The sequence below is a fragment of the Rhinopithecus bieti genome, unplaced genomic scaffold, assembly GCF_001698545.2.
Source record: "Rhinopithecus bieti isolate Rb0 unplaced genomic scaffold, ASM169854v2 scaffold_47707, whole genome shotgun sequence".
Lineage (NCBI taxonomy): Eukaryota > Metazoa > Chordata > Mammalia > Primates > Cercopithecidae > Rhinopithecus > Rhinopithecus bieti.
Genome location: NW_016819117.1, coordinates 117967 through 140931, shown reverse-complemented (window position 1 = coordinate 140931; position 22965 = coordinate 117967). Strand labels below are relative to the sequence as shown.

The 22965-nt window shown below is 63.6% G+C and overlaps 7 protein-coding genes across 11 annotated transcripts; 5 read left to right on the top strand and 2 right to left on the bottom strand.

Moving 5' to 3' along the window:
- FBXL16 (F-box and leucine rich repeat protein 16) lies at positions 1–2837 on the top strand. Its single transcript, XM_017858435.1, has 3 exons — positions 1–326; positions 623–686; positions 943–2837. Exons 1-3 carry the CDS (start codon positions 285–287, stop codon positions 1089–1091), a joined length of 255 nt encoding a protein of 84 aa, XP_017713924.1. The 5' UTR covers positions 1–284; the 3' UTR covers positions 1092–2837.
- Positions 2838–4667: 1830 nt separating this feature from the next.
- On the top strand, positions 4668–10718 carry WDR24 (WD repeat domain 24). Its single transcript, XM_017858430.1, has 10 exons — positions 4668–5382; positions 5690–6172; positions 7594–7771; positions 7914–8586; positions 9144–9262; positions 9340–9461; positions 9537–9641; positions 9725–10065; positions 10148–10332; positions 10422–10718. The coding sequence occupies exons 2-10, from the start codon at positions 5692–5694 to the stop codon at positions 10588–10590; spliced, it is 2373 nt and encodes a 790-aa protein (XP_017713919.1). The 5' UTR covers positions 4668–5382; positions 5690–5691; the 3' UTR covers positions 10591–10718.
- Positions 10719–10737: 19 nt separating this feature from the next.
- LOC108519432 (jmjC domain-containing protein 8) lies at positions 10738–12683 on the top strand. The gene is given in 12 exon segments (XM_017858438.1): positions 10738–10854; positions 10856–11101; positions 11424–11472; positions 11548–11644; positions 11730–11771; positions 11774–11797; positions 11884–11949; positions 11952–12002; positions 12089–12094; positions 12097–12155; positions 12234–12368; positions 12446–12683. Coding segments are annotated over 12 exon segments (903 nt in total). The 5' UTR covers positions 10738–10807; the 3' UTR covers positions 12527–12683.
- A 654-nt stretch (positions 12684–13337) lies between these two features.
- On the top strand, positions 13338–14750 carry LOC108519430 (jmjC domain-containing protein 8). 2 transcript variants are annotated; one of them, XM_017858433.1, is made up of 6 exons: positions 13338–13451; positions 13537–13605; positions 13694–13813; positions 13900–13967; positions 14047–14181; positions 14260–14750. In XM_017858433.1, exons 1-6 carry the CDS (start codon positions 13340–13342, stop codon positions 14338–14340), a joined length of 585 nt encoding a protein of 194 aa, XP_017713922.1. In that variant the 5' UTR covers positions 13338–13339; the 3' UTR covers positions 14341–14750. The 2 variants fall into 2 exon arrangements, with proteins under 2 accessions (XP_017713922.1, XP_017713923.1); XM_017858434.1 differs by having other exon boundaries at positions 13357–13451; positions 13537–13813; positions 14047–14176.
- STUB1 (STIP1 homology and U-box containing protein 1) lies at positions 14367–17062 on the bottom strand. Of its 2 annotated transcripts, none has more exons than XM_017858431.1 (7): positions 16438–17058; positions 15775–15973; positions 15522–15687; positions 15242–15329; positions 15049–15105; positions 14849–14965; positions 14367–14767 (listed from the first exon to the last, which is right to left on the bottom strand). In XM_017858431.1, exons 1-7 carry the CDS (start codon positions 16594–16596, stop codon positions 14642–14644), a joined length of 912 nt encoding a protein of 303 aa, XP_017713920.1. In that variant the 5' UTR covers positions 16597–17058; the 3' UTR covers positions 14367–14641. The 2 variants fall into 2 exon arrangements, with proteins under 2 accessions (XP_017713920.1, XP_017713921.1); XM_017858432.1 differs by having other exon boundaries at positions 14381–14767; positions 15775–15916; positions 16438–17062.
- On the top strand, positions 16967–18593 carry LOC108519355 (uncharacterized). The gene is given in 7 exon segments (XM_017858280.1): positions 16967–16978; positions 17355–17464; positions 17543–17595; positions 17598–17632; positions 17789–17953; positions 18034–18197; positions 18327–18593. Coding segments are annotated over 7 exon segments (636 nt in total). The 3' UTR covers positions 18424–18593.
- A 221-nt stretch (positions 18594–18814) lies between these two features.
- Positions 18815–21462, bottom strand: RHBDL1 (rhomboid like 1). Of its 3 annotated transcripts, XM_017858467.1 has the most exons (8): positions 21246–21462; positions 20578–20739; positions 20186–20410; positions 19963–20111; positions 19692–19804; positions 19521–19621; positions 19381–19441; positions 18815–19298 (listed from the first exon to the last, which is right to left on the bottom strand). In XM_017858467.1, exons 1-8 carry the CDS (start codon positions 21282–21284, stop codon positions 19027–19029), a joined length of 1122 nt encoding a protein of 373 aa, XP_017713956.1. In that variant the 5' UTR covers positions 21285–21462; the 3' UTR covers positions 18815–19026. The 3 variants fall into 3 exon arrangements, with proteins under 3 accessions (XP_017713956.1, XP_017713954.1, XP_017713955.1); XM_017858465.1 differs by lacking the exon at positions 21246–21462 and having other exon boundaries at positions 20578–21236; XM_017858466.1 differs by lacking the exon at positions 21246–21462 and having other exon boundaries at positions 18822–19162; positions 20578–21236.
- Positions 21463–22965: the final 1503 nt, after the last annotated feature.

Below are 22965 nucleotides of genomic sequence, written 5' to 3'. Positions count from 1 at the left end.
GGAGGGGGCTTCCGGCGGGGCCGCGGCTGTGGCGCGGCTGGCAGAGCGCCTGGGGAGCGGGCAGAACCGTAGCACGGGTTGGCTGGACCCTTGTCCTTGCCGGTGGGTGGGATCGAGGAGGGGCCTGTGGCTGCTCCAGGTGGGGCAGGAAAGGATTCACGCCAGGGACACTCCCAGGAAGACGAGGGAGGGTCCGGGCCAGGTGATTTGAAGGCGGGGGTCCCCTCTGGTGCAACCACAGGTGTGTACGCATCACGGACACTGGCCTCAGCTATCTGTCCACCATGTCGTCCCTCCGCAGCCTCTACCTGCGATGGTGCTGCCAGGTACCGGCTCTCAAACACCCTGGGATTGGGGAATCGGCGGGGAGGTGGGAGCGCGGGGAGAGCTGCCGGCCCCACTCAGATCCTCGGAGAGTCTGGGGCCCCTCCCTATCCAGCAGCCGACTTAAGCGGAACCCAGGGGTCCCTGGCGGCCCCCACCAGCACTTCCCAGCTGCCTCCCGGCTCCGGGATGACTGAGGAACCCCGGGCTTGAACCCGCCTAGCCCTCCATGGACCCCAGGGTGCCCTCCGCCTCCGTGCAAGCGGAAATCGTTAAGTCGCTCCTCCACGCCCGACAGGTGCAGGACTTCGGGCTGAAGCACCTCCTGGCCCTGGGGAGTTTGCGCCTCCTGTCTCTGGCAGGTGAGACCCCCGTTTCTACTCTGAGCAGTGACCACTCACCCCCACCTAGTCCGCCCGTCCAGCCTGCCCGGTCCTTGCGCAAACTCATGCCCGACGCGGACACACCGTCCCGGGTCCGAGGCGGAGGAGGAGGGAGACGCGACCCGCCGTCCCCGCCCGAGCCCTGGGGCGCGGGCACTGAGTCGCCCTATGACCCCGCCGTCCCCGCCCAAGCCCTGCGCCCTGCGCACTGAGCCGCCCTCTAACCCCGCCGCAGGCTGCCCGCTGCTCACTACCACCGGGCTGTCGGGCTTGGTGCAGCTGCAGGAGCTGGAGGAGCTGGAACTGACCAACTGCCCCGGGGCCACCCCCGAGCTCTTCAAGTACTTCTCGCAGCACCTGCCTCGCTGCCTCGTTATTGAGTAGCACGGGGCCCCCGCCCTGGTCGCGGGAACCCGGCCATGACCTGGGCGGGGGCACGGGGCGCCGCCGAGCCCCTCTTCCCGCCTTGCGCTCGGGGGAGTCCCCGCGCCCCCGGCCTAGCGCGGGAGGCGGGGTGAACCGAGGGAAAGCCCCGCCCCGGCCTTCGGCCCCTCCGCCCTCCCGGCCCCGCCCCGGGCATGGGGGCGGCGGGTGGGCCCGCCCCACGCACGCACGCACACTCGGGGACTTTGTGCATGCCCCTCGTGCCCGCACTGCACGCCGCCCTCCGCCACGCCACAGCCACAGCCGTCGCCATCACTCGCTCGCCCGCCCGCTTGGGGGGCGGGGCTCGGTCCTTGGGGGGCGCTTTGAGCTCTCCAGACTGTCCTTACCGCCTTCCCCGCCACACCCGCTCTGTCTCCCCACTGTCCCCCCATCCCGGGCAGGGCCCAAGGGAATTGAGGGGCTGGGTCCCCAGGACACAGGGGCCCGGAAGAGCCCTACGGGCTTCCTGCATCTTCCACCGCACCATGCCTGGAGCCCTCCGAGGGGTGTCAGGGGAAACAGGCCACCACCAAAGCCATGGCCCGCCGCCGAGAGCCCAAGCCCCACCCGCACCTCCTCACCCATCCAGCCTGACCCACGCGGCCTCCCTTCCTCGTTGCCGCTGTGTGGGGCAGCCCCCTGTCCGCCCCCTAACCCAGCCTTGGTCCCTGGCCAGGCTGAGACAGAATTGGGCAGGGAGAGGGCAGAAGAGCTGGCGATCACTTTGAGTCATTAACATTATCCCAGCTGACTCCGATCGGCCTCAACCCAGGGGTAGCACAGGCACCTTGCAAGCCTCCGAGCTGGAGCCACCCTCAGGCCTGGGGAGAGGCCTGGGCCAACCCCACACCTCAGCTCCTGCACCCAGCCGGGCTCAGTTCAGGCCTGGGCCCCGAGCTTCACCCTGGGCGCTCTCCTCAGGTGGTCTGCAGAGTGGACCCAGCCAAGGGTCAGGGTCAGCACTGGGTCAGCGACTCCAAACTTCCAGTGGCCAGCACGTCCTAGACACCCCGAGGAGGGAGGGCTCCTTTCTAGCCTCCCCCTCACTTCACCCCTCCCCAGCTTCCCAAATTTCTGCCTGCCCAAATGGGCTCTGACCGTGCTCTGTCGGCCCGAGACATTTGGAAGTCCTGGGGGATGCTGGCAAACCTCAGCCGTCGCTGAGGAGGGGGCTGGGGCCCCTTCCCATCCCAACCTTGAGCCCCAGGAGATACAGCGCCCACACCCAATCTTGGGACAGTCCCTATCTGGTTGGAAGAGAGTAACCAGTTTCCAGAGAGCCAGAGAGTGAGAGAGAAAGAGTGAGAGAGAGAGAGAGAAAGAGAGAGAGAGATGCTGTTGAATCAGAAACAGATCAACAGCCCAAAGATTTTCCAGCCCCAGGAAGCTCCAGGGCTGAGTGGTCAGGAGCCAGTTTCTCCAGCCCCTCCTCCCCACAACCCGTAGTGGGGAGGGGCAGCTGTCCATTTGCCCAAAGTATTAATGCAACTGAAGCTGTGATATTTCCAACGACTGTAGGAGGAAAAATTAAGGGGAGAGAGGAAAACAAAACCAACCAACCCCTAAAATCATTTTCTTATTGTACATAACGACCTCATTCTCCTGTATATGCGGAAGATATAACCTTATATTTGGTAAGTGTTTCTTGTGCTATTTTATCACGTGACCTGTTTATAAAAATATATATTAAAAAAATTGTAAAAATATGTCTCTGAGTTGTGTTTAGGTCACCAGACCAAGGTGTAGGATGGCATATCTGCCCTGGGCGTCGCAGGTCTCCGGATTCTCCTGTACCTTTTATCAGATTTATTCTTTCTTGCAACAAAGGGGTAGAGGCTGGGTGCCAATGTGGTAGAATGGAAACAGCAGTGACTACACGGAAGGCAGAGGACCTCCCCTTCCTTAAAGGCAGAGATGACACTAAACTCACTACACATAATATTCCCTCCAAAATTTCTAGACTCTAGCCCACCCTTCCAGAGAAGCAGAAATGAGCCCTGTTCTATGCACAGAGTAACAGGCAGGGACAAGGATGTCGCAAAAGATTACACAATGCACCAATAGCAGACAATGTCTCACACCCCGGGGAGAAAGGTCAAAAGAGGGTAACTGAGGCTGGGCACGGTAGCTCACGCCTGTAACCCCAGCACTTAGGGAGGCCAAAGGGGGTGGATCACCTGAGGTCAGGAGTTTGAGACCAGCCTGGCCAACATGGTGAAACCCTGTCTCTACTAAATATACAAAAAATTAACTGGGTGTGGTGGTGGTTGCCTGTAATCCCAGCTACTACGGAGGCTGAGGCAGAATCACTTGAACCCAGGGGGCGGAGGTTGCTGTGAGCCGAGGCCGCGCCGCCTCGCTCCAATCTGGGTGAAACAGCAAAACTCCGTCTCAAAACATTTTTAAAAAGAGGCCGGGCGCGGTGGCTCACACCTGTAATCCCAGCGCTTGGGGAGGCCAAGGCGGGCGGATCACCTGAGGCTGGGAGTTTGAGACCAGCCTGAACAACATGGAGAAGCCCCGTCTCTACTAAAAATACAAAATTAGCCCAGCATGGTGGCGTGTGCCTGTAATCCCAGCTACTCAGGAAGCTGAGGCAGGAGAATCGCTTGAACCCGGGAGGCGGAGGTTGCAGTGAGCCAAGATCGTACCACTGCACTCCAGCCTGGGCAACAAGAGCAAAACTCCATTTCAAAACGTTTTGAAAAAAGAAAGAGGGCAACTGGTTGAACAAGTGTGTCAGGCACTGAGCATTCGGTGGGGACTGAGCCAGAATGTGATTCCTGCCCTGGTGGAATTCACCCTTGTATATGACCAACAACCAGTAAACAAACGAATGGGTGGTGACAAGTGCTGTGGAGGCCACAGTGATGGAAAGGCCCATTAGGACAGTGGTCAGGGAGGTCCTCTCTGTGGAGGAGGCATCGCATGCGCAATGTCCCTGAGACAGGAAAGGGCTTGGTGGGCTGGGAATGGGGGTGGAAGCTGCTATGGCTGGAGGTACACAGGGGAAGGCAGAGGCCACCTGTTGGGGGTTCACTCACAGCAGAGTGGGAGCTGCCAGAGGCCTCAGGCAGAAGACCTGGTACCTGACTTCCGTGCGGGTTTCAGATCAGATGGGAACGACAGACCCAGGAAAGCTGTTGGGAGGCTGCTCCTGAGGTCCAGGAGTGAGGAAGGAGGGGAAGCTCGGAACCTGTCGAGGGATGACCAGACGTCATGATGAACCTGGGGATTGGAATAGGAGATGGTATTAACATACTGAAATTGAGACTTAAAAAACACAGACCAGGCGTGGTGGCTCACACCTGCAATCCCAGCAGTTTGGGAGGCTGAAGCCAGGGATCGCTTGACTTCAGGAGTTTGAGAGCAGCCTGGTCAACATGCTGAAACCCCGTCTCCACTAAAAATACAAAATTAGCCGGGCGTGGTGGTGGGAGCCTGTAGTCCCAGCTACTCGGGAGGCTGAGGCAGGAGAATCGCTTGAACCTGGGAGGTGGAGCTTACAGGGAGTCCAGGTCCCGCCACTGTACTCCAGCCTGGGCGACGGAGCGAGACTCCGTTTAAATAAATAAATAAACAACACACAAGCACAGCACCGAAGCGCAATGGCGACGCTCAGGGCGGCCCGCAGACTCCAGTCCTGGGCCTCTCCCGGCCTCAGCCAACGCAGCTTCCCGACCCGGAACTTTCGTGGTGTGGGGCGAGAGTGTGTTCCCACTACCTGAGAGGGGAGGGTAAGAAAAGGACCACTTCCGGCGAGGGGCGGGAAAGACAGCGTCTTCCGGCGCGGCGGTTCCGGATAGCCGTGCGCTTTTAGTAAAAGACTCGGGTTCGCGCGGCGAGAGCGGCTGCCCCGGGCCCTCTGGTTCTCGTCCCGCAGCGTCCGCTCCCCCGCGCCACTGCGCCGGGGAACCTCTGCGCCGCTCCCAGGAACCGTGTTCTCCGGGTCGCCGGCTTCTCTCCTGCCTCCGGTCCCGCCAGACACCTCGAGCTCCTTGAGTAGCTCGGTCCTTGAGGTCCCTCTGGGCCCTTCTCGCGTCTAATGCCTGAGCCCTCGGGCACCTCTAGCCCTCTGTTCCCTCCCCTCTTTTGTTCCTCCCTAGAGCTCCGCCGCCCTCAGAGGCCCCCAGGGCTGACAGTGCGGACGGCGGGAGTTTCTTCTTTCCCCTGCTGGGATTGACTGACCGAGGGTTTAGTGACTGCCCGGATCTGGCTGATCGGGGGACCGAGAGGTGGCCTGGGCCGGGTATGTCCAGCTAGGGTCTTCCATGGAAGTCAGACATGAAACTGACAGGCCTAAGGAAAGCTAGGCAGCCCCCTCACCGTTCAGCCAGGGTGATGGACTGGACTGACGGACTCCAGTGAATTTGAGCTTGCCTGTCAGGCTGATTGGTTGATGGACAGCCCTGGACTGGCTCACTAAAACTAAGCAGCCCGGGCCCAAGCAGTTCTGGGGTCCTAACCTGGGTGGAAGGTCTGAAATGACCCACCCAGGCTGACCAGACCAACCCACCTCACTGACCTCCTGACCCCTGACTTCATCACCTGTGCAGCCATGGAGAAGATGTCCCGTGTGACCACAGCCCTGGGTGGCAGCGTGCTGACGGGTCGCACCATGCATTGCCACCTGGATGCTCCCGCCAATGCCATCAGTGTGTGCCGTGACGCAGCCCAGGTGGTCGTGGCAGGCCGTAGCATCTTCAAGATCTATGCCATTGAGGAGGAACAGTTCGTGGAGAAGCTGAACCTGCGTGTGGGGCGTAAGCCTTCACTGAATCTGAGCTGCGCTGACGTGGTGTGGCACCAGATGGATGAGAACCTGTTGGCCACAGCAGCCACCAATGGTGTGGTGGTCACGTGGAACCTGGGCCGGCCGTCCCGCAACAAGCAGGACCAGCTGTTCACAGAACACAAGCGCACGGTGAACAAAGTCTGCTTCCACCCCACTGAAGCCCACGTGCTGCTCAGTGGCTCTCAGGATGGCTTCATGAAGTGCTTTGATCTCCGCAGAAAGGACTCTGTCAGCACCTTCTCGGGTGAGGCCACAGAGGCGGGTCAGGGCAGGTGGGCATCTCTGCCAGTGCCCAGCCTGTCCATGCAGGCGGAGAAGGGCTCCGTGCATCAGAGGCCCTCAGGATCACTCACAGAGGGCTTTCTCGGGGGAAAGGGAATCAGCAGGGGAGGGTTGGGGCAGGTTGGGCTGGACTGCATGTGAGTCAGGGCAGTGAAGTGGGAAGAGGCAAGAGATGAGACCAACAGAAATTGAGGCTAGCTGTGGGGTAAGGGAGGGCAGAGCCCCAGCGGTCTCCCAGCCAGCCTGGGTGATGAGCAGAAGCCACTGCATGACTCTCTTCCCTCACCTCGGAGCTACAGAGGCTACCTCATAGCAGGAGGTCCACCAGGACTTCCAGGTTTCTTGGCCCAGGGAGGCAGAGGAGGTGGGTTTGCTCTCCAGTGCCCCGGGGCCCGTTTCCTAACAGGCCCAGCTCCCTGGTGGCTGACCTGAACCAGCTCTCCCTTGTTCACCTGGAGGAGACGAGGTATGAAGCACAAGGTGGAGCCCTCAAGGGACTCAGAGAATGTACGGGCCACTTTAGACAGATCCTGGCCAGGCGCGGTGGCTCACACCTGTAATCCCAGCACTTTGGGAGGCCAAGGCGGGCTTATCATGAGGTCAGGAGATTGAGACCATCCTGACTAACACGGTGAAACTCCATCTCTACTAAAAATACAAAACAAAAAATTAGCCAGGCCTGGTGGCACGCGCCTATAATCGTAGCTACTCGGGAGGCTGGGGCAGGAGAATCGCTTGAACCGGGGAGGCAGAGATTGCAGTGAGCCAAGATTGTGCCACAGCACTCCAGCCTAGGTGACAGAGGGAGACTCCATCTCAAAAAAACAAAACACAGATCTTGAGCTGCCTCCCCTGGAGGGCCCTAGAGGAAGGTTGGGTACCACCCTTGAAGTCTCTTGGTGTGGTGGTCCCCTAGGTGGACCTGGACCCTGACTCGTCCAGTCCTTTGGGGTGGACCAGGCAGTTCCAGCTCCAAGGACTGGGCCGAGGCTGGGGCACCCTCGTCAGCACCTCCTTGGGCCTCCCACAGGGCCGTGGGAGTGGGTTATGGCTAGGTGGGTTCCTGCTCGCCCAGTGCCCAGCGCTGCATCCTGAGGATACTCCACAGCTTTGCTCATGGACTGATGCGGGATGCAGAATCTAGGGCAAACGAGGCCCAGGAGTATGTGTTAAAAACCACCTGGCGTCCTGCTCCCGGGCCCAGGCTCTTGTGGCGACTGTGTGTGGCTGCTTCCTTGGGCAGATCTTGGGGATGTCCAGACTACCCTCTGGGCCTCTGTTCTGGGCCACAGGCAGGTGTATGACACCATGCCGCAGCTGCTCTGAGGGCGCACCTCGTGGGCCAGCCCTGTCACCTCCCCTGCATCAATCCCCTGCCTGCAGGCCAGTCTGAGAGCGTGCGGGACGTGCAGTTCAGTATCCGGGACTACTTCACCTTTGCCTCCACCTTTGAGAATGGCAACGTGCAGCTCTGGGACATCCGGCGTCCCGACCGGTGCGAGAGGATGTTCACAGCCCACAATGGACCCGTCTTCTGCTGCGACTGGCACCCCGAGGATAGGTGTGGCATGGGGTGCAGGGGGCAGCAGGTTGACAGTAAGCTCTCACTGCTTCAGACTTGTGAGTCAGTCCGGAGCAGCAGAGCTGGGGGGTCCCCTCTCCACAGGAAAGGCCACTGAGGGTTTGGGTGGGCCTTCCCACAGGGGCTGGTTGGCCACAGGAGGGCGCGACAAGATGGTGAAGGTCTGGGACATGACCACACACCGTGCCAAGGAGATGCACTGTGTGCAGACCATCGCCTCGGTGGCCCGTGTCAAGTGGCGGCCTGAGTGCCGCCACCACCTGGCCACGTGCTCCATGATGGTGGACCACAACATCTATGTCTGGGATGTGCGCCGGCCCTTCGTGCCAGCTGCCATGTTTGAGGAGCACCGAGATGTCACTACAGGAATCGCCTGGCGCCACCCCCACGATCCCTCCTTCCTGCTGTCTGGCTCCAAGGACAGCTCACTGTGCCAGCACCTGTTCCGCGATGCCAGCCAGCCCGTCGAGCGTGCCAACCCCGAGGGCCTCTGCTATGGCCTCTTCGGGGACCTGGCCTTCGCCGCCAAGGAAAGCCTAGTGGCTGCCGAGTCGGGGCGCAAGCCCTACACTGGCGACCGGCGCCACCCCATCTTCTTTAAGCGCAAGCTGGACCCTGCCGAGCCCTTCGCAGGCCTGGCCTCCAGCGCCCTCAGTGTCTTTGAGACAGAGCCGGGTGGCGGCGGCATGCGCTGGTTTGTAGACACAGCTGAGCGTTACGCGCTGGCTGGCCGGCCACTGGCAGAGCTCTGTGACCACAACGCAAAGGTGGCTCGAGAGCTTGGCCGCAACCAGGTAGGTAGGTGCTGAGCCTGGGGGCCCCGAAGCCACAACCTCAGGGCAGGGGCTTGTTCCTCTGTCAGCTGCGCCCACCACCCCCACCTCAAGCTCCGCAGTGGATTCTAGCCGGTCACACCAACAGCCCTTGCCCTGATCACTGGGGGTGTCAGGATCACACAGGGCCAGGGCTCCAGGGTGGGCCAGACCTGGGACTGTCCTCTGTGGGGTGGTCTGGGGAGTCGTGTGACTCAAGCTCTCTGTTCTGCCCTGTTGCTTCTGGAGCTCTCCACGCACCAGCAGTGGTGGAGCTGTGAGCTGCCGCTCCCGTGCCCATCTCTGGCTGCCCCACAGGTCCCCACCACCCAATTCTGTTTCCCTCTGTGCTGCTGTAGGGCAGTGCCTGAGATTTTTCTTTCCCATGAGCCTCAGCTTTCCTACTTGGGGTGGGCCTGGACATTGGGTACCTGGGACAGCTGAATGCTGAGGGCTTGTGATTCTGTCCAGGCAGAGGGGGACTTGCATGGGGTGCTGGGTGTCCAGGACGCCCGCAAGTGACCAGTGCCTGCCCCTAGGTGGCGCAAACATGGACCATGCTGCGGATCATCTACTGCAGCCCTGGCCTGGTCCCCACTGCGAACCTCAACCACAGCGTGGGCAAGGGTGGCTCCTGTGGCCTGCCCCTCATGAACAGGTAGATGCCGGGGGCAGCTCTCCCCAGGGGCTGGGGCTGCTCGAGCCCCCCCACCCATGGGCCCTTCCTGCCCCCAGTTTCAACCTGAAGGATATGGCCCCAGGGTTGGGCAGTGAGACGCGGCTGGACCGCAGCAAAGGAGACACACGGAGCGATACAGTTCTGCTCGACTCCTCCGCCACACTCATCACCAACGAGGGTAGGCTGGGGTGCTGACAGGAGAGGGGTGGGGGTGTCCCAGAGGACCCTGAACGCCCGCCCCATTGTCGGACAGATAATGAGGAAACCGAGGGGAGCGACGTACCTGCCGACTACCTGCTGGGTGATGTGGAGGGTGAGGAGGACGAGCTGTACCTGCTGGATCCAGAACACACGCACCGTGAGTGGGGGTCTGGGCAGGGTGGGGTTCAGAGGTGAATGGAGGACAGAGACTCAGAGCTTCTGCTGGTCCCTGCCTCCCAGCCGAGGAGCCTGAGTGTGTGCTGCCGCAGGAGGCCTTTCCACTGCGCCACGAGATCGTGGACACGCCTCCCGGGCCCGAGCACCTGCAGGACAAGGCCGACTCCCCGCACGTGAGCGGCAGCGAGGCGGATGTGGCCTCCCTGGCCCCCGTGGACTCCTCTTTCTCGCTCCTGTCTGTCTCACACGCACTTTACGATAGCCGCCTGCCACCTGACTTCTTCAGCGTGCTGGTGCGCGACATGCTGCATTTCTACGCTGAGCAGGGCGACGTGCAGATGGCTGTGTCTGTGCTCATTATCCTGGGTGAACGGGTGCGCAAGGACATCGACGAGCAGACCCAGGTGTGTGGTGGGCGGGGCCTCCCCCCTCTGCAGCGCCGCCCCTGGCACCCAGATCCTGACCACCGGGCGCTCCCTCCCCCAGGAGCACTGGTACACTTCCTACATCGACCTACTGCAGCGCTTCCGCCTCTGGAACGTGTCCAACGAGGTGGTCAAGCTGAGCACTAGCCGCGCCGTCAGCTGCCTCAACCAGGCCTCCACCACCCTGCACGTCAACTGCAGCCACTGCAAGCGGCCCATGAGCAACCGGGGCTGGGTCTGCGACAGGTGGGGCAGTGGGGTCGGGAGGTGGGGCAGGGGCCTGCAGGCAGCGCAGGAGCCCCTGCTCAGGCGCCCTCCCTCCTGCCCGTCCCCAGGTGCCACCGCTGCGCCAGCATGTGTGCCGTCTGCCACCACGTGGTCAAGGGTCTGTTCGTGTGGTGCCAGGGCTGCAGCCACGGCGGCCACCTGCAGCACATCATGAAATGGCTGGAAGGCAGCTCCCACTGTCCCGCGGGCTGCGGCCACCTCTGCGAGTACTCCTGATGGGGCATCTGCTGGGCTTGCCTGGGGCCCGGGGACCTGACTGCTCGGCCGACCGCGTGCAGAACCCCGCCTGGTCTTGTGCCCGAGACGGGCGGAGGCTGAGACCCCAATAAAGGAAGTGGAGCCGCTGTCAGCACTGCGTGTCACCCCATCGCGAGGCGGGCCCGCCGTATGCCCGCGGTGCTGCTGGCGGGCGGGGACTTTCGGCGCTGTCGCCATGGTAACCGGCGGCGCCAATAGTCGCTCTCGGGCGGTCTTCCCCGCGTTCCTGTAGATGCCTCTTCCGGGGCGGGCCCAAGGAGGTCACTTCCGGGGTCCGTCCCGGCTGCCGGCCGTTGCCACGACGACGAAGCTGCCGGCCAATGGCTGGCGGACGGGCCCGAGGTTCCCGGCGTGCAGTGCGGCTGTCTGAGGGCGGCGGGCTCATGGCGCGGGCGTCGCGGCTGCTCGCGCTCTGGGCGTTGGCGGCTGTGGCTCTACCCGGCTCCGGGGAGGAGGGCGACGGCGGGTGGTGAGCGGCCCGGGAGGGGCCGGGGCGGTGGGGGCACGTGCGGCGGGTGGGGCGCGGGCTGACCCAGCTGTGCCCGCAGGCGCCGGGCGGGCCGGGGCCGTGGCGGAGGAGGAGCGCTGCACGGTGGAGCGTCGGTCCGACCTCACCTACGCCGAGTTCGTGCAGCAGTACGTGCTTCCTTGGTCGCGGAGGTCGGGCTCTGTTCACACGCCCGTCTGCCCGGACCGCCCAAGGCCGCCTCCCCTGATCTCGCGCGCGCGTGAGGGGCGGGGGCGGCGAGGGTGACGGTCGGACCTGGCCGCGACTCTGCACTTCTTTCCAGGTACGCCTTCGTCAGGCCCGTCATCCTGCAGGGACTCACGGACAACTCGGTGAGCGCGCGCCCGTCCCCGGCCGCTCTTGCCCGTCCTGGGTCCGGCCACTAAGCCCCCTCCCCGCCTCCGCAGAGGTTCCGGGCCCTGTGCTCCCGCGAAAAGTTGCTGGCCTCGTTTGGGGACAGAGTGGTCCGCCTGAGCACCGCCAACACCTACTCCTACCAGAAAGGTGAGCGGCCCACCCCTGCGGCCCGCCCGTTTGCCAGCACCGGGACGGCTGGACCAGCCGGTCCTGACCCGTCTCTCTCCTGCAGTGGACTTGCCCTTCCAGGAGTATGTGGAGCAGCTGCTGCACCCCAGGACCCCACCTCCCTGGGCAATGGTGAGTCAGCCCGAGGTGGCGGTAGGGGTGGGGACGCTTGGAGTTTCCAGGTGCCAGGATCCCTGCCCCACCGTCTCTACTGGCAGACACCCTGTACTTCTTCGGGGACAACAACTTCACCGAGTGGGCCTCTCTCTTTCGGCACTATTCCCCACCCCATTTGGCCTGCTGGGAACCGCTCCAGCTTACAGCTTTGGAATCGCAGGTGAATGCTGCTCGGGACTGGGAGGAGTGAGGCTTCTGAGGGTGGGTACAAAATGGCTTGGTCACCAAGTGCTCATAACCCCACAGGAGCTGGCTCGGGGTGCCCTTCCACTGGCATGGGCCTGGGTACTCAGAAGTGATCTACGGCCGTAAGGTCAGCACAGGGTTGGGGTTGAGGCTTGGGGCTCAGTGACCAAAACGGGCAAGGGTGACGCTGCTGCTTCTGCCCCAGCGCTGGTTCCTCTACCCACCTGAGAAGACGCCAGAGTTCCACCCCAACAAGACCACGCTGGCCTGGCTCCGGGACACATACCCAGCCCTGCCACCGTCTGCACGGCCCCTGGAGTGTACCATCCAGGCTGGTGAGGTCAGTGGCTGGCAGGAAAGGGCCAGGCCAGGCCAGAGGCCCCACCTAATCTCTGCTGCACTCCCTTTCTCCACCAGGTGCTGTACTTCCCTGACCGCTGGTGGCATGCCACACTCAACCTTGACACCAGCGTCTTCATCTCCACCTTCCTTGGCTAGCCAAAGCAGCTGGCAGGCATGCCTGCCACACACCAGCACGTCCCACCTCGTGCTCACGGATTTTATTACACAGACAGTGGCGGCAGTGGCTTCAGCCCAACCCACCCTCACCTGCTTTTCCAACCCACAAAGGGGACAATCACGGCCCAGCAAGAGCTATGCTGAGAGGGGAATAGTCCAGAGCCCAACAGCAGAACTTGGAAGGGGCCGGGGCGGCCAGCAACACAAACTATGTACAGGGGTGGAGGGCTTCCGCCCAGGGCTCTCCTGGACCAGGATGCCGGGCAGGGCAAGGAATCTCAATAGTCCTCCACCCAGCCATTCTCAGAGATGAATGCGTCAATAACTTCCTTCATGGCCAGGTTGGGGATGAGCTGTTCCTGGGTCAGGGGCTCCGGGTCACGGGGTCAAAATGACCCACGCGCTGCAGTGACAAGAAGGGCAGAGGGCAGTCAGTGGGCCCAGGACCATGCTGCTGGCCCTGCTCCCCAGCCGCAGCCTCACCTGCAGGTGCTCCTCGATGTCCTTGCGGTCGTAGGTGATGCCACTGGGCGTGATGCACGGCTCCCGCATCAGCTCAAAGCTGATCTTACCACACAGGTAGTCGGGGATGTCACGCTTCTGTGGCACAGGGGCACATGATCAGAGGCTGGGAAGGGGCACTGCTCCAGCACCTGCCACCCACTGCGGCAAGCGACACTCACCTTCCTCTTCTCGTCCACCTGAGAGAAGAGCTCGTCCATGTCCGCCATGTACTTGTCCTGTGAAGAGTTGAGTGCTGCACTTGTGCAGGACACCCCACCTCCCTCCTCCATGGGGCANCCGCAGAGGTTCCGGGCCCTGTGCTCCCGCGAAAAGTTGCTGGCCTCGTTTGGGGACAGAGTGGTCCGCCTGAGCACCGCCAACACCTACTCCTACCAGAAAGGTGAGCGGCCCACCCCTGCGGCCCGCCCGTTTGCCAGCACCGGGACGGCTGGACCAGCCGGTCCTGACCCGTCTCTCTCCTGCAGTGGACTTGCCCTTCCAGGAGTATGTGGAGCAGCTGCTGCACCCCCAGGACCCCACCTCCCTGGGCAATGGTGAGTCAGCCCGAGGTGGCGGTAGGGGGTGGGGACGCTTGGAGTTTCCAGGTGCCAGGATCCCTGCCCCCACCGTCTCTACTGGCAGACACCCTGTACTTCTTCGGGGACAACAACTTCACCGAGTGGGCCTCTCTCTTTCGGCACTATTCCCCACCCCCATTTGGCCTGCTGGGAACCGCTCCAGCTTACAGCTTTGGAATCGCAGGTGAATGCTGCTCGGGACTGGGAGGAGTGAGGCTTCTGAGGGTGGGTACAAAATGGCTTGGTCACCAAGTGCTCATAACCCCACAGGAGCTGGCTCGGGGGTGCCCTTCCACTGGCATGGGCCTGGGTACTCAGAAGTGATCTACGGCCGTAAGGTCAGCACAGGGTTGGGGTTGAGGCTTGGGGCTCAGTGACCAAAACGGGCAAGGGTGACGCTGCTGCTTCTGCCCCCAGCGCTGGTTCCTCTACCCACCTGAGAAGACGCCAGAGTTCCACCCCAACAAGACCACGCTGGCCTGGCTCCGGGACACATACCCAGCCCTGCCACCGTCTGCACGGCCCCTGGAGTGTACCATCCAGGCTGGTGAGGTCAGTGGCTGGCAGGAAAGGGCCAGGCCAGGCCAGAGGCCCCCACCTAATCTCTGCTGCACTCCCTTTCTCCACCAGGTGCTGTACTTCCCTGACCGCTGGTGGCATGCCACACTCAACCTTGACACCAGCGTCTTCATCTCCACCTTCCTTGGCTAGCCAAAGCAGCTGGCAGGCATGCCTGCCACACACCAGCACGTCCCACCTCGTGCTCACGGATTTTATTACACAGACAGTGGCGGCAGTGGCTTCAGCCCAACCCACCCTCACCTGCTTTTCCAACCCACAAAGGGGGACAATCACGGCCCAGCAAGAGCTATGCTGAGAGGGGGAATAGTCCAGAGCCCAACAGCAGAACTTGGAAGGGGCCGGGGCGGCCAGCAACACAAACTATGTACAGGGGTGGAGGGCTTCCGCCCAGGGCTCTCCTGGACCAGGATGCCGGGCAGGGCAAGGAATCTCAATAGTCCTCCACCCAGCCATTCTCAGAGATGAATGCGTCAATAACTTCCTTCATGGCCAGGTTGGGGATGAGCTGTTCCTGGGTCAGGGGGCTCCGGGTCACGGGGTCAAAATGACCCACGCGCTGCAGTGACAAGAAGGGCAGAGGGCAGTCAGTGGGCCCAGGACCATGCTGCTGGCCCTGCTCCCCCAGCCGCAGCCTCACCTGCAGGTGCTCCTCGATGTCCTTGCGGTCGTAGGTGATGCCACTGGGCGTGATGCACGGCTCCCGCATCAGCTCAAAGCTGATCTTACCACACAGGTAGTCGGGGATGTCACGCTTCTGTGGCACAGGGGCACATGATCAGAGGCTGGGAAGGGGCACTGCTCCAGCACCTGCCACCCACTGCGGCAAGCGACACTCACCTTCCTCTTCTCGTCCACCTGAGAGAAGAGCTCGTCCATGTCCGCCATGTACTTGTCCTGTGAAGAGTTGAGTGCTGCACTTGTGCAGGACACCCCACCTCCCTCCTCCATGGGGCACAGACCCAACACAAGGTTGGGACGCTCCCATGCCAGGTGCACACAGACCCACATGTGGACGGGGGGGCACCCTCACGTGCTTAGCCTCAATGCAGGCCTGCTGGGCCCGGACGTGGCTGTCGTCCTCATCACCCTCGTGGTTCCGCTGGCACTCTTCCAGCTCCCTGGGGGTTGACCAGGAGCCAGTAAGAGATGGACATGGACAGATGTCTGACCACACCCCAACCTCAGGGCTAACATTCATGCTTCTTCCCCACGTTTTCTGCTTGCCAGTAAAGCCTTCAATAAACGCTCATGTTGGTAGTCGGTGATTCAGAATTATCCCAAGACAGGGCGACCTGGGGTGAGGGTCCCACCTCTCACGCTCCGCAGCAATGAGCCTGGAGAGGTAGGAGTGCAGCTCGCTCTCCTGGTGGATGCGTCGCTCCTCGATGCTGTTCCAGCGCTTCTTCTTCGCGATTCGAAGAGCGCTGGGGATGTCGTCCCCGAAGTTCAGCCGCTGCTCCTTGGCCAGGCTGTAAGCTGGGGAAGGGGAGCTTCAGGTCACTCTCTGGCCAGTCCACCCGCCTGGCCCCTGAGGCCCCACAACCGGGCAGCTTGTCGGCCAACCTCGCTGCAGATTGGCGATGGCCTCATCATAGCTCTCCATCTCCAGCTGGCACTGCCCCAGGAAGAAGTGCGCCTTCACAGACTGCCCGTCCAGTTCCAGGGCGCGCCGGCAGTCGGCCAGGGCCTGCTCGTGCTGCTGCATCTTCAGGTAGCACAGGGCACGGTTGGTGTAATATACGGCCACCAGCGGGTTCCGGGTCTAGGGACCAAGGCCGGGCCAGCCGATGAGGGTGTAGGCTCAGCGCGCCCCCTCTGTCCCACGGCCCGTCCCAGCTTCTGCGCTCTGGCTAGAATCAAGAAACTAGGCTTCTCAGTCGTCAAAGCCCCTGGATCCAAGGATCTGCAGACAGTGGAGTACTGGCTGAGCCTATCCGCTTGACTCCACTTGGTTTTGTAAAGTTTTCCAAATCTTTGGAGTCCGGGCTTTGGACCTGGGATCCTCAAGGGGCGAGGGCCCCTGCCCTCCCCCCGACCCGGCCGGCCTCCATCCAGCATCCCACCCTCGTTCTCCGCACCCGGCGCTGGGCTCGAGAACCACGGCTGGGCTTTGGGAGCCCAGGACATGCCCCGCAGAGGAACCAGACCCTCGGTGGGGCCAGCCAGGCACGGGCCCGGCCCTCCCCGGCGCCGCCGCCGCCGCCCTTCCCGCGCGAGCGCACTCACGATCGCGCGGCCGTAGCAGGCCGCCGCCTCCGGGTACTTTCGGCCCACGAACAGACGGTTGCCCTGCTCCTTGAGCTCCTGCGCACTCGGGCTCTTCTCGGGGCTTCCGCCGCCAGCGCCCAGCCGCGCGCCGCCCTCCTTCTCCTCCTTGCCCTTCATGGCGCCGCGCGGCACGGCCTGGGCTGCGCTCCCAAGCTCCGCGCCTGGCGGCCCAGCGCCCGCAGCCCGAGCCCCGCAGCCCGAACCCGCGATCCTCTCGGGCCCGGCCCAGCTCCACCGCCGGAACTTCCGGCCGGGGGCGGGACCAGCGGGGACGCACGGGTGGGGGCGAGTGGGGCCGCGCGTGCGCCCAATCAGCCTGGACAGGGACGCTAGGCCTGAGGCGTCGGAGGCTGGGAGGAACACTGCAGTTCCCTCGCTCGGCGCTCTTAAGGGTCGGCGTTCGCGGAGGCCCTGGCCCGCCCTGCTGAGGCCTCTTCGGAACCGGCCTCGGCGGCGGCCGCCACACACATTCGACTTTCCCAGTGAGATGCCTTACTTGGTTCGCTGAGGGCGCACTCCCGCAACACCATGTCCCGACCACCTGGCGTTCCGCCCCCGCCGCAACGCGCAGAGACCCCTCCCCAAGCAGCCGGCCCCATCCAGAGGCCCTTCCCCCGGCAGCCGGCCCCGCCCCCAGCAGCCGGCCCCATCGGCAGAGGCCCCGCCCCCGACAGCCCGCCCCACCCAGAGGCCCCGCGCCCCGGCAGCCCGCCCCACCGCAGAGGCCCCGCCCCGCCGGCGCCCACCCGGAGGCCCCGCCCGACAGCCGCCCCACCCAGAAGGCCGCCAGCAGCCCGCCCCCCACCCAGAGGCCTCGCCCCAGCAGCCGGGCCCGCCCCTCCGCGTGAAACGATACGCGGCCTCCCGCGCTGTAGGTGGTAGGGTGGGGGGACCCCAGTCGCTGGGCCTCCATTCTGGAGCGCCATCGAGAGGTCCTACGGGCGCGCGCGGACCCCCGAGTGCGGCTGGAAGCCCTGGACCGTTGGTAGAGTGGAAAGGGATAAAGGGATCCGTGGGGCGAACGTCCCCTGTGGCCGGACCTCCCCTCACCGCCCTTCCCCAGGTATCGGGAGGAGTTGCCAGCGGCCAGCAGGGGCAGAGCGGAGAACCATGTGACAGGGAGCTGGAGCAGCTGCTGGCCTGGAAGCTGGCGGTGAGGGACGGCCCGCCTCGAGGGCGGGGCCTCCGTAGGGCGGGTCTTCATCGGGGCGTGGCATCGGCAGGGCGGGGCCTCCAGAGCGGGTCTTCGCGGGGGCGGGGCCTCCCTGTGGGTCCACCACCCCAGGCACCCAGACCTGGCTTCCCACAGAGGGGCCGCTTTCGGCCATGTCTGCAGCAGCTGGTGACCACCAATCCCCCTGAGCTGGTTGTGCACTGTTCAACCACCACCTTCTGCCCCCTGCCAGACGTGGGGGCCACGGTCACCAAGCTGTCTGCCCTCTGCGGTGTGGACCCACCACAGCCACAGCCTCAGGTGAGTTGGGCGGGCACGACTTGGGTACATAGGCGTCCTTGTCTGTGAAGCAGACAGTCTGGGCCCTTGTGTGTCTCTAGGACCAGGAGTCGGAGCCAGAGCTTGTCCTGATGGGGTGTCTGGCTGCTGCTTCTCCTCGCTTCTCACAGCAGTCCTGGTGGCTGGAGCTCGAGATGGAGGCCTTCATGTCAGACGAGGCAGTGGTCACAGTGCCCGGCCTGCTGGCCCCACAGTACACCCTCAGGTACTACCTGCTGTATCTGGGCCAGGTTCAAGAGCGGGCCACAGCTCTGAGCCAAGGTGAATGAACTGTGTGTGGGCAGGTTGGGGTGGCCCGTGCCCCTGGGCCTGAGTCTGTGTGCTCCCCACCTAGTGGAGACAGCACTGTGGACCTGGGCCGTGGGGCAGAGGCTGTGCCCAGATCTGCTGCCCAACCTTGGCCCCAGCCTGGCTACCCACGAGGACACTAGGCCAGCCAAGAAGCGTGGGACCCAGGCTGAGTGAACTTGGCTATAGTCCAGGCCTGCTCACCTGCCACACAAGCTTAGGCCTCCGGGTCTCACTGGATGGCAGGGAGGCTGAAGAGGAGGCCACCACTATGGGAGTTCAATAAACACTTCCCAAACTCACGCCTGATGACACACCCGGCCTGACTGCACACCGGGCCCCCAGCCCTCCCAGGGGCCTCCAACTCCCATAGACACAGCACCCATGGCCCGGAAACAATGCCCACACCTGACCCCAGGTGCAGAGGTGCACAGGGAGGGAAGTCCAGGCCCTAGTGGTGGGGAGGGGCCTCATGGTCTGTTCAGCAGCTGTGGGGGTCCTGACAAGTCTCCAAAGCCCGGGACAGCCCCCTGGTGCTGTGTAAAATATTTATTAATTATCCAAAAAGGCTCAGACTGCAAGTCCTGGGGGTAGGGGTGTGGCTGGGACAGGGTCTCCTCTGAGGCCACCCACACCCAAGGGGCACAGCAGCCCTGAGATGTCCGTTCACAAAGGGCAGACGTGAAGGCCCCTGGTGGGCGGCCACCACATGCCGAGCCCTGGCCTATGCAGCCTCAGGTAGCCGGTCAAGGCGGTGGGGGGATGTGGGCGCCCAGCAGGTCGTAGGCGAAGACGTTCCAGAAGACGGCGAAGAGCAGGAAGGTGCCGTAGGCCAGCAGCACCACCCACCAGCCACACTGGTCCCGCAGGCGCTCCTCGTAGCTACGCAGGATGGTCAGGCCCATGCTCACCCCCACCACCGCGCCCGCCAGGTGCGCCATGAAGCTGGGCTGCGGGCCCGAGGCGGGCAGCGGCGGGGAGAAGCGCAGCCACACGGCCCGGCCCACCTCGGAGCTCACTGCAGAGGGACGCGGCAGGTGGGAGGTGCCCTGGCTGCAGGCTGAGAGGCCCCCCGGCCCTCCCCCCAGCCCCCTACTCACTGCACACCAAGGCCAGCACCATCCTCAGCAACTTGTAGGGACATCTCATCCCAGCCCAGTTCTATGGGGGTGTGCAAATGAGAAGTGGTGAGGCTCACCAGGGGCCCCTCCCCACACCCCCCACCGGGCAGGCCCGTTACCATGACGACGTTGGCCAGGTGTGCTGAGCACAGGGCGTAGACCCCGCCGGAGCCTCCCACCACCGGGGCCCGCATGTCGGTGATGGAGACGGTTAGGGAGCCTGTGTGAGCAAGGGGCGGGTGAGGGCGCAGCCGGCCAGGGCAGGGGGTGGGGGTGCGCGCCTGCCTCACCTGCCAGCACGCCTGCCAGGTAGAGCAGGCTGATGCGGAGCAGGCCGTGCACCATCTCCAGGGGCACCCCGATCATCAGCTGCAGGAGAGCGTTGAACCCCAGCTGCTCCAGCCTGGCCACACGGGAGCAAACAGGCACAAGGGGTGGGGTCAGCCATCCGGCCCCACCCCCAGCCCTCACCGCAAGTTGCTGCACCTGCCCTGGGGCTTAGTCTTTCTGATGTAATAGCAGTGCAGGGAGGGGTGCTCACGGGGCAGCAGCACTACTCACCCAACGTGCATGAACATGTAGGTGAGGAAGCGCCAGGCACGGGCACGGTGCCCAGGGTGGTACACGAGGGGGCTCTTCATGTACTCGGGGTGGTAGGTCTGCAGCACCCACTTGTTGAGGCGGGCCCCGTAGCACAGGAACACGATGATCTGGGGACACGAGTGTTAGGCTGGTCAAGGCCAGGAGCGCGAGAGGCTCCCAGGGCAGCGGCTAGGGGGCCCACCTGGGCAAGGGTGACCGAGGCCATGAACACGGGGGGTGGGCAGCTGCGGTGACGGTAGAAGTACCAGCGGCGGTCCACCTCGCAGGGCAGGATCTCATAGGCCACGTAACGCACAAACCGCTTGTAGACACCTAGGCCTGGCTCATCCAGCAGCCCGTCCCGGGGCAGTGCCCGCTGTCCATTAGCAATGGCCCGCTTGAAGCTGCTGGAGCGCTTACTGCTGATCTGGGGACAGGGGCCTGAGCGTGGGCCACGGACCTCTCCACGGCACCCCTGCCTGGGAGGCTCGCCCAGCTTCCCGCATCCACAAACCCCCCTGCAGTGAGGAGTCGCCTTCCCGCCTCCTCTGGCCAGGACACCGTGCCCCTGCTGCCTCCCACCGTGGCACTGACCAGGTCCACCAGCTCCTGGTAGCAGACCTGGCCCTGCTCGTTGCTCTGAGCCAGGGCCACCAGCATGTCCAGCTTGGCCGGGTCCAGGGGCAGCTCATGGCTGTGCACCAGGCCAGCGAAGGTGTCCGCACCGATGAAGCCTGTGTTCTCGGGGTCCAGCTGCTGCAGTGAGGAGCCGCCAGCCAAGGCCTGAGTGTGTGCCCGACCCCTGAACCAAAGGGCTGGGCCAGACTGGCTGGGAGCATCAGGCTCAGGCTCCCAGCACTTTTGGGACAGGGGCCCCGTGCCTGCCTGTTCCCTGGGACCCTGCTTGATCCCAAGAGCTGGCAGGGCACTGGTGCCTGGGTCCCAGTCCTCCAGCTCCTCAGCTGTTACCCGGTCTTCCACCCTACCCATCCTGGAAGGGGAGGGCCAAGGTCCAAGACCAGCCAGCTGCCCAATCTCCCTCCCTCCCTCCCTTCCTTCCCCCGACTCTCCCTTCTCCAGCCAGGAGCCCTGGTCCAGTCAGCCGTCTCCTGGGGTCCCAGACATAGGAGCCAAGGTCGTGCAGGGATGGGGTGGGTGCCGAGCGGGGCTCTCGGGGAGCTCAGTCCTGCACAAGCTCAGCTCAGCGGCAGGAGGGCCGCATTGGGGGCGGTGCCAGCTCCCCAGACCACCCCGCGACGCACCTGCTCCTGGATGAGCTGCAGCAGGGAGCTCCTGTCCATAGAGCCGGGCCGGGGGCCGGGGTCGGCGGCCGCGGCCGGGAGGGGCTGCTCTGCGGACGACTCCGCTCCGCCCCAGCCGGCCCGCTCCGCCCGCTCGCTCCCGCTCGGCGCCCGCGCTTGGGCCCGCGTCACGAGTCGCCGCCTGCCCGCCCTGCCGCCACGCCGGCACGGCGCGGCCAAAGACCAGCAAGGCGCAACACGCGCGCACCCTGCACGCGGACGCACACCCCGGACAGGAACCGCCTCCAGCGAGCACCGCGTCTCAGTGCGGACCCCCACCCCCGCTCTGGCGCAGCTCCAGCATATTGGACGACCTCCGCGGCAGCCGCTGGTAAATGGAGTCACGGGGGTTGGGGGGGCACCTAAAACCCCCATGCAAGTCCGTTCGCCTTCTCACAGCCTTCCTGGGCTCAGGCCTATGAGGATGTCACCTCCTCCAGGAAGCCTTCCCTGACCACTGCTTGCCGCCCCCCACAGGCTGACCCAGTGCTCTCTGCGGTTCAAGTTCCTACCGGCTGCAGCTCCCTTCTTGCGGCAGACACACCCCCTCCTCCCCTCACCTAGCACGGCCCTGCATGGCCTCTACAGCCACCTTAGGGTGAGGAAGACCCTGCTGCAGCCACCTTGGCTCTGACAACCAAGCCCAGCCCACTCATCCACACCCTGGGGTGGAGGCCCCTGACCGCTCTTGTAACTCCATGAAGGACAGCAAAACCTCCCGCCCTAAGAAGGCGCCAGGGCTGGGCACAAGGGGCATTCCGACACAGAGTGGAACCCCCAGGGGTAGGGCTGCAGTTGGGATGAGGGGACCTACTCCTCGGAAGGTGGGCCAACTGCTCCACAATGGAGGTGACAAATAAGACACGTGTGACTGCCGGGCGCAGTGGCTCACACCTGTAATCCCAGCACTTTGGGAGGTTGAGGGCAGATCACAAGGTCAGGAGTTCGAGACCAGCCTGGCCAACATGGTGAAACCCAGTCTCTACTAAAAATATAAAAATTGGCTGGGTGTGGTGGCACGTGCCTGTAATCCCAGCTACACAGGAGAACTGCTTGAACCAGGACCCGGGAGGCAGAAGTTGCAGTGAGCCAAGATCACGCCATTGCACTCCAGCCTGGGTAACAAGAGTGAAACTGTCTCCAAAAAAAAAAAAAAGATACATGTGACTATGGCAGCCCCTGCAAGAGCCACTCAGAGGGCTCCTCCTAGGGTTGCAGTGGTCCCAGAAGGCAGGCCATGGGGTACAGCGGGCTTAAATAGCATCAGGCGGGAGGGACCTCAGGGGCCAATGCCACAAGCTCTAAGGCAGGGCCCGCATGGGCCAGGACTTGGGAAGGAGCCCCACCTGCCATTCCCTAAAGGCAGACACCGGAGGTGGGGACCAGGCCTTCTGACATGTGTCTGGGTGACTTTGGGAAGGCCATGCCCTGGGTCCCGAGAAGCAGGTATCTGGGCTCAACTCCCAGCCTGTCCGTCCTTCTGGTCCATCCTGCCTCCCTTGGGTCAGGGCCCCAGGGTCACCCTGCTCTGTGGCAGGCAGTGACCACATCTGGTCACACAAGCCCAGGTTCTTGGCGCAGCTCAGCGAGGCTGGCAGGACGCTCTGGGGAGTGGGCGGGCAGTGCCAGGGCACACTGGACCCTCAGAAGGGGCCATCAGGAAAACATCTCAGGTACCGGT